The 7118-nt window shown below is 34.8% G+C and overlaps 1 protein-coding gene across 1 annotated transcript in view; it reads right to left on the minus strand.

Moving 5' to 3' along the window:
- LOC137401622 (uncharacterized) overlaps window positions 1-5249 on the minus strand; it is a 38410-nt gene extending 33161 nt beyond the window's left edge. Inside the window, exons 1-3 of the mRNA XM_068088059.1 lie at window positions 5135-5249; window positions 2538-2595; window positions 203-267 (exon numbers count right to left, since the gene is read on the minus strand). Of these exons, the coding sequence (XP_067944160.1) occupies window positions 203-267; window positions 2538-2551 (79 nt within the window). The 5' untranslated portion in view covers window positions 2552-2595; window positions 5135-5249. The remainder of the gene's footprint in view (window positions 1-202; window positions 268-2537; window positions 2596-5134) is intronic.
- Window positions 5250-7118: the final 1869 nt, after the last annotated feature.

Here is a 7118-nt window from a genome sequence, read left to right on the forward strand (position 1 = left end):
TACATGAATTATGTTACATAAAAATAATGACCTGCCATAATGGAATATGACAGTATCTTATATGAACAAATATCAAACGTGGATAAAAAATCAATAGCAAACAATAAAACATGAGATTTATAGAGAAAGTAACTTTTACTGTTGACAGTGTGTACATGAGCAGACAACTTTAGGTATCATTTAAGTTAAGAGTTTTGCTTACAATTGTCAGCATCCATAACAAAACTTGCAGGCTCAAAGTCTTCAGCATGCATTAGCTCCTGAGCACTAAATGAAAAAAAATTTGACATGTATTAACAATGTAATAAATTGCTCCATTCATAAAAATCGTCAATCTCCTACATTGTCTAACTTTCCAAATATTGATGTTTCATCGATGCCTGCCAGCCCAATACAGTTAGTTTATTGAATTTTGTTCAGCGTAATATAAGCATTTATAACGTCATTACAATATGCACAAAACCCATCCATAGCTGGGCTACCACTTGCTTTTGACATCTACTGTAAGTCATTGGTGCTGTGTTACATCTGTTCGTATGGAACTAAGTCGGACAAAACTCTTTTACTGCTATTTACTGTTTTCACTACACGATAAGCCTGCAAGTTCGAGTCATCTGCAAGTCACCTGCAAGATAGAAATGACGAAAGCCTGCAAGTCAATCGAATTTTGTTACTCGCAAGTTTTTATCGAATGTTTCATGATTGCGCAAGATGAAAGTTTAGCACTTGCGAATGATGCGCAAGAAAATGAAAATGTCAATTCTTTTGAGTCGGAAACAGAAACTCTTGTATGTTCAATGTCTTGTTTAGTATATACAGTCAAACATGGATAACTTGCCCACGGATAGCTCGAACACATGGTTAATTCGAATGGTTTCTTTGGTCCGTTCCCATGTAATGATAAATTGCTATAGATAACTCGAACTCAACACTGTTAACTCGAACTGTTTTTTGCCCAACGGCTACCGAAACGGTTGTTGTCGCTTCAGAAAATCACTTTATTCCAAGCCATAGAGGTAAACCTCATCTTTTCGTAATTCATAAGCGTCGTGATTCTGTCTTTAGGTCAAACTATTCATCGTTTGACCTAAACACAGAATATGTGTGTACATTCAATAAGTATCCATTCAAAAAGCGTGAATGATATACAATGTACCGTAAAACTTCTAATTGAACTGCCTCGGAGTGTTGCTCTTAACGATCTCTTAGCGGTCTGTGGGCATATGCAGCTTGTTGGTAAAGGCGGCTAGATACAGCAGGCAGCTTGTTGGAGGATTATTTTTTCTTTCGTGAGTCATCTTGTTTTTGAGCACAAGCCGCACGGCTCGAGCATGAGGACTTACGGTACAGAGCAGACCTGTTTATTCTTAATTTCGCCCTTTTAATTTAAATTATAAGTTTAATATTATTAATTTAGCATTAAATTAGTCTTCCAAAAGAGTGATGACAGTCGTGTGTAGTTTTTCAATAGCTGATAAGTTAACAGAGAGGTTCAATACTATTAAATATAACAATCAAACGTCAAGGTTATGTAACTAAGCCAAATTTCTTTGCCACACTTTAAGTGTGGCTGAAAAACTTACGTGAATTACACCTTTTGTAATGGTTGTATACATGTAGATATTTCAACATTTCCAAGCATAATCAAAGTCGGCAAATATCAAAAATTAATCAGTATTATTGTAATGAAACATCAAATATAGTTAAAAAATGACTTTATCCGAATGATCACCAACTGCTGCCGGGTTTGTCCAATAAGATCCTATATAAATATGCGTTCTATATCCATATAATTTTTTATTAGGAAAATCATCAGATTTCAGAACCTCCTATTAAAAATTGACAGAAAGTATGCTTTACCATGTAATTTTCAAAAAGGTTTTTTTATTTTCTCAATCTCAACATTTTATTATATCATAAACTGTACAACATAATAAATTTTAACATTAAAATCAAATCTAAATAAATGTTTTCTGGTCATTAGGGTGGTGATGGGAATGCAACTGAAAGTAGCATTCAGTTTATACCTGTTGTACTACCTATAAAAATAAAAAATAAATTTCCAAAAGCTCTCAAAATAAAGCGAAACAACTTTTATGACATCACAAGCATTTTAATCTTCAAACACCAGTTTTACAGTCATTAACACCTGCAATATAGCGTCGCACTCTCCAGTGAAATTTGCCATGATGATAATAGGCTCACTTGCAAAAATAATTATAATAACCTCACTACTCTAATTTGGTTTTTTTAGCATTTTTTTCTAATAATAATAGGTCTTCAAACACAAGCATTGCAAAAATGTGGTATGACACAATGTGAATGTAAATTATGGCATAATGATAAAAGGTTGTTGTTGCCCCTCTACCTTGAATACATGAGCGTATGTGTAGGCTTGGCAAGACATGTGGGTAGCTGAGAATATGTGAACTTTGAACTATTTCATCTGATACAGTTTTATTATTAAGGTATTTAATATTTTTGGAACAAAATATTTAAAAAACAGAGGTACGAAACGCAACCACATGCTTACACACCCCATAGTTTCCATTCTTCCAACAGAGCTCAGAGGAGAAGTCTCATCCTCGTCATCAGCTACAGAAAGATGAAAATAAACTACAAAAATGTGATTCACATAAAACTGTACCAACAGCCCACAACTCTGATTGGCTAAACTTAATCATGTCGAATCTACACCAAAATAAATATTTTCACAGCGAATGTTGGAGTGTCGCTACTTAGGTAAAAGTCCTAACTAATTCTGCTACTTCCAACAAATATGAGCTGATCAAACCATGATAACATTTCAATTTAGATGTGAAGAGTTGTCTTTCCAAATGCAAACAGCCGAAAAGAGACATGACTATCTAGCAAAGATTTTTCAGGAATACTCATAATACTCAGTGAGAAGTTGTGTAGTCTTGGCATGTGATCATTAACAATTCAAATACAGTAGGCAGTCCTACAACGTAAATAATCCGTTCCAGAAACGTTTACGTTACAGAGATTTTACATTGTACGAACAGTAAAATATATTTAAATTGCTCAATTCGTTCCAAGATCTTTCCAAACCATCCTTTTGGAGCTTGAAAAAAACTTGACTAACTTCTTTAATTTGTGTGCTGCGCCACAACTGCAGCATTATTGACTTGCGTTACGAACTGTTCTCCTTTTTATGATTAATCTCGCTGGTTTCATGGACCATAATTGTGGTAAAATTACAATAGGTTCACGGGGAGCACATAACTTCCACGTTTATTTATAACGATTTGCTCAGTTTTGCAAATATTTTACATGTCTACAAGAAAGCAAAACGACAAATTATTTCACAAAACAAGCGGTAAAACCTGTTTGTTGGCTATCTGTATCCAGGGGTCAAGGTTAGGATAAAAGAAAACTTTTGGCGATACTCCAACTCGTGAGATACGGATTGGTGGACCAATGCTGTAACACCTGCACCAATCGATTGCCTTAGTGTTTATTACCAATTTCGCAGCTACCCTATTTTCTTTTTTGTCGACACATTTGACGATCTATCACAACGAACTAGATATTTGCGAAAGTTGAATATATATAAGTATAACGTTATGCGCAAAGCAGATTTTTTCGCAAGCGCGCCGAGATAAATTCAAATCAAATTTGAGAACTGACTCATCATAACACTTTACGTTATATGGAATCTTTTGGTAGGAAGCAAAAACTTCATACAATTATTTACTTTATCTGGAATTTACGTTATAGAAGCGTCTACTGTACATGCTAATACAAAAATCATCTTTCAGACTGGCAGAGCACATTTCAATAACAGTTTAAGTAATGGCGATTCACTGGTGGTATATCAAAGATACAGAAAATGGAATGGAGTTGAATCAAATCATCCAACAATGGTTACGTCAATCAGCCAAATTAATAGTTTTTTTGCATGTGTCAGTGAACTAAATTGATTGATGTATCATGTACGTGTTATCCTGAGACTTGAGCTCAATATTTCAACTGTGGAAAGAAAACTGTATGCATCCTTTACATCAGTTTTTGACAAGTAAAGCAGGTTGAAATACTGGTAATCAAATTAGTAAGGCAACAATCGTTTGTCTTGTTTTGCCTAACTAACATATAATATTGAGCATGAAATCTTGCTGAATTGTCTCACACGCCATCACACAACTGTTTTATCACACAACACGCCCTAGTTTGATGAATAGGAACGCAGTAGTACTTTGAAAACATGAAAAAGTAAATGACACAGTACGTTAAATAAATCACCATATGTACATGAGTTGCCTCAAGCTTATGAGACAAAGCCACTACTAATTGCCGCTTTGAAACTCAATGATCTTGCAGATAAAATAAGGAACTATGCATGAAATTTGCCTGAAAAATAATGTCTGTAAAGTATTACTAACTTGTGCATACAATGAACTGAAAACAGTTAAAAATGTTCAATAGCTTTGAAGAGATATATACATATATAATTAATCGTAATAATAATGACAATATAATTTATATTTCATAGCCATACAGCGCAGAGAACATTGCTCTCTCTCTCTCACACAGGTACATACAAGCCTCGGCAATAGCTATCAAAGATAGGAAGTGGCAACTAAGATCATAACAAATTGTCTCCTCGTGCATCCTAAATACATCTTTTGTTAACTTAGGCCAGTGCTTCTCAGTTATTTTCTGACATGACCCCTTTCCAGCAAGAAGACAACATCTGCTATCATTTTTCCATAAAATTGTTGTTAAGTACACCTCTACATGACACAGTATCCCCTTAATATTAAAAAAAAGAAATAAACATGAATGACCTACGACAAAGAATAACTTTATTAACTATAATGGAAAAGGTTTAATACTTCAGAGACTTGCTCTGTCTGGGGCGTTTATGCGCATTGCAAACAAAACCATTACACCACGGAGCAAATGTGTCCAGCGCACTGACAATGAGAGCGCGCCACTGCCCCTTAATGTAGCAGAGGTGTGATTGCAATGCACTCTACAACAATAAAAAAAACTTGAAAGAAAATTTTAAAAAATGTTCCCCAAGGTAAAACACGGCTCCTTGACAAAGCCTCACGCCCCCTACTATCTGAGAAGCACTGACTTAGTCTATTCATTATAAATAACTACTTACGATCAGATGGATGCCGGTGTATATGGCTTCGAGGTGCGGGTATAGGTCTCCCAGCAGATAGAAGAGAATCAGCTGTCTGCCCCACGCTACATTATAAACGTTAAGTTGGATGACCTGAAGTTGGATGGCTTATCAATAGGGTTTCACATTCTGACTGACTCGAGGTTGACTCAGCAGGTCTAGTGCAAAATGATGAGACCTAGCAACCTCAAGCTAACAAAAGTAAATCACTCATTATGAGCAATATATTTTATATTTTTTCGTCGACATTTAAAGATGGACTTTTACAAAATTTCATTATATTTTATCAGAAAATATGGATATTTTTCTACCATTTCCAATTGGTTCTATATGTGAGCTGATCCGACTGACAGGATATTTCAAGAATCGAACAAAACCAGATTGCGGTGAGAACGATCAGAAGAAAAATATGTGCCAAATGACATCATTAGTTTCTATCGTTGCTATAGTTGGTATCGGCTATTGTGTTCAAGTTGCAGCGTTACAGGTCACTAATTTGTCAATCTCTTCGCAACTATAGATGTCATAATTGCACATCCTCTTAATCTGGGTATTTTAACCACGATCAAGTGTTATCGAATTTAATCTTAAAACACCCTGAGTTAGATCACCTCAAACATAAAATACAATGGAAAATGATTGAAAAACACCGAGACTTTCTGATAAACTCTACTAAAGTTTTGTGTAAGTTCGTCTTCAAGCTGGAAGTAGTTTCAGGTCTAGCTAAGGATGGGCTGTAAGTTGGTCCAACTATAAATACCCAGATCTTAGTCTATTCGAAGTACGGAAAATCACTACAAAGTAGAAGACTCCAATTTAGTTATCAGAGTTAATAAGACTTCGCCCTATAATAAAAGTGAAGCATCACATACCTTGACTTGTGCCCTGCAAAACAAACAGAAGACACCATAAAAGTGAACAAGTTATATCAAGAAGGAATGCCAGGATTTATATATACAGCCAAGCATCAATATAGAAGTTAAAACAAGCAAATATTTACTCCGTGGTTCCTTAAATCACATGCAAATGTTCTTATAAGAACTGGTAGTTATCTATATAGCATTAAAACAAATTACTATATAAAAATGTGTAACAAACTAAATGAGGAAGCTTGAATCAAATATCAGACAATAAACTAATAAAGTCATAATCAATCGAAAAGGTTCTTAGTATCACTCACGGCTCGAAAAACAAAGATTTCATGACAAATAAGAACGATCATGATTGCCGACCAAATGGTTATTCAAGTTTTTAGATGCTTCAACCAATCACGATCCATTTCGGGAGAGAAAATTTCTCAGTCCCAGTATGTGTAGAATATTTCAGTTGGGCATTCATGAAGGCACCAGTGACGCGTAGTAGAATTAAGGCAAGATTTGACCTTGACTGACAAACTGCCACAGTACTAGAATATTTAGCTTTTGAAAGGTCTAAAAACTCATTACAATATTTATTGCTATAAAAATCATAGGAAATGCAAGTGCGCCTAGTCTTTTATCTGCTTTCGCAATGATTTAGCTTTATTCAATAGGGTAATTGAAAAATTCAGTTTTTAATTTTTGCACCATTATCTTATCAGTAAGAAGAACATCATTAATTTATTGGCTCTAAGCCAAAATGCGTAATTTACCATAACATCAAGTGATCAAAATTGTCATTTTTTGAGCCATGGCCAAACATGCATGTATGTAAATTCTAACCTTTCTGAAGAAATTGATGCATCAAATGACTTGAGATTTGGTGATTTTGCATGAAACTGTACTTTACAACATTATTTTAACAAGTTAGATGGCCTTAACCTGACCTTTACAGAAACAGAGGCATCTTTGACAGCATTATGTTCAGCCATCACATGTATGATGCTAATCACACATTTAGCGAAAGTATGTTTCAGAAAATCGAATTTAATTAAAATGGCTAGTTAACTCTTTCACTTCTGCAAGCTTTCGCGGTCTTATAAGTA

Source organism: Watersipora subatra, chromosome 8 (genome assembly GCF_963576615.1).
Source record: "Watersipora subatra chromosome 8, tzWatSuba1.1, whole genome shotgun sequence".
Lineage (NCBI taxonomy): Eukaryota > Metazoa > Bryozoa > Gymnolaemata > Cheilostomatida > Watersiporidae > Watersipora > Watersipora subatra.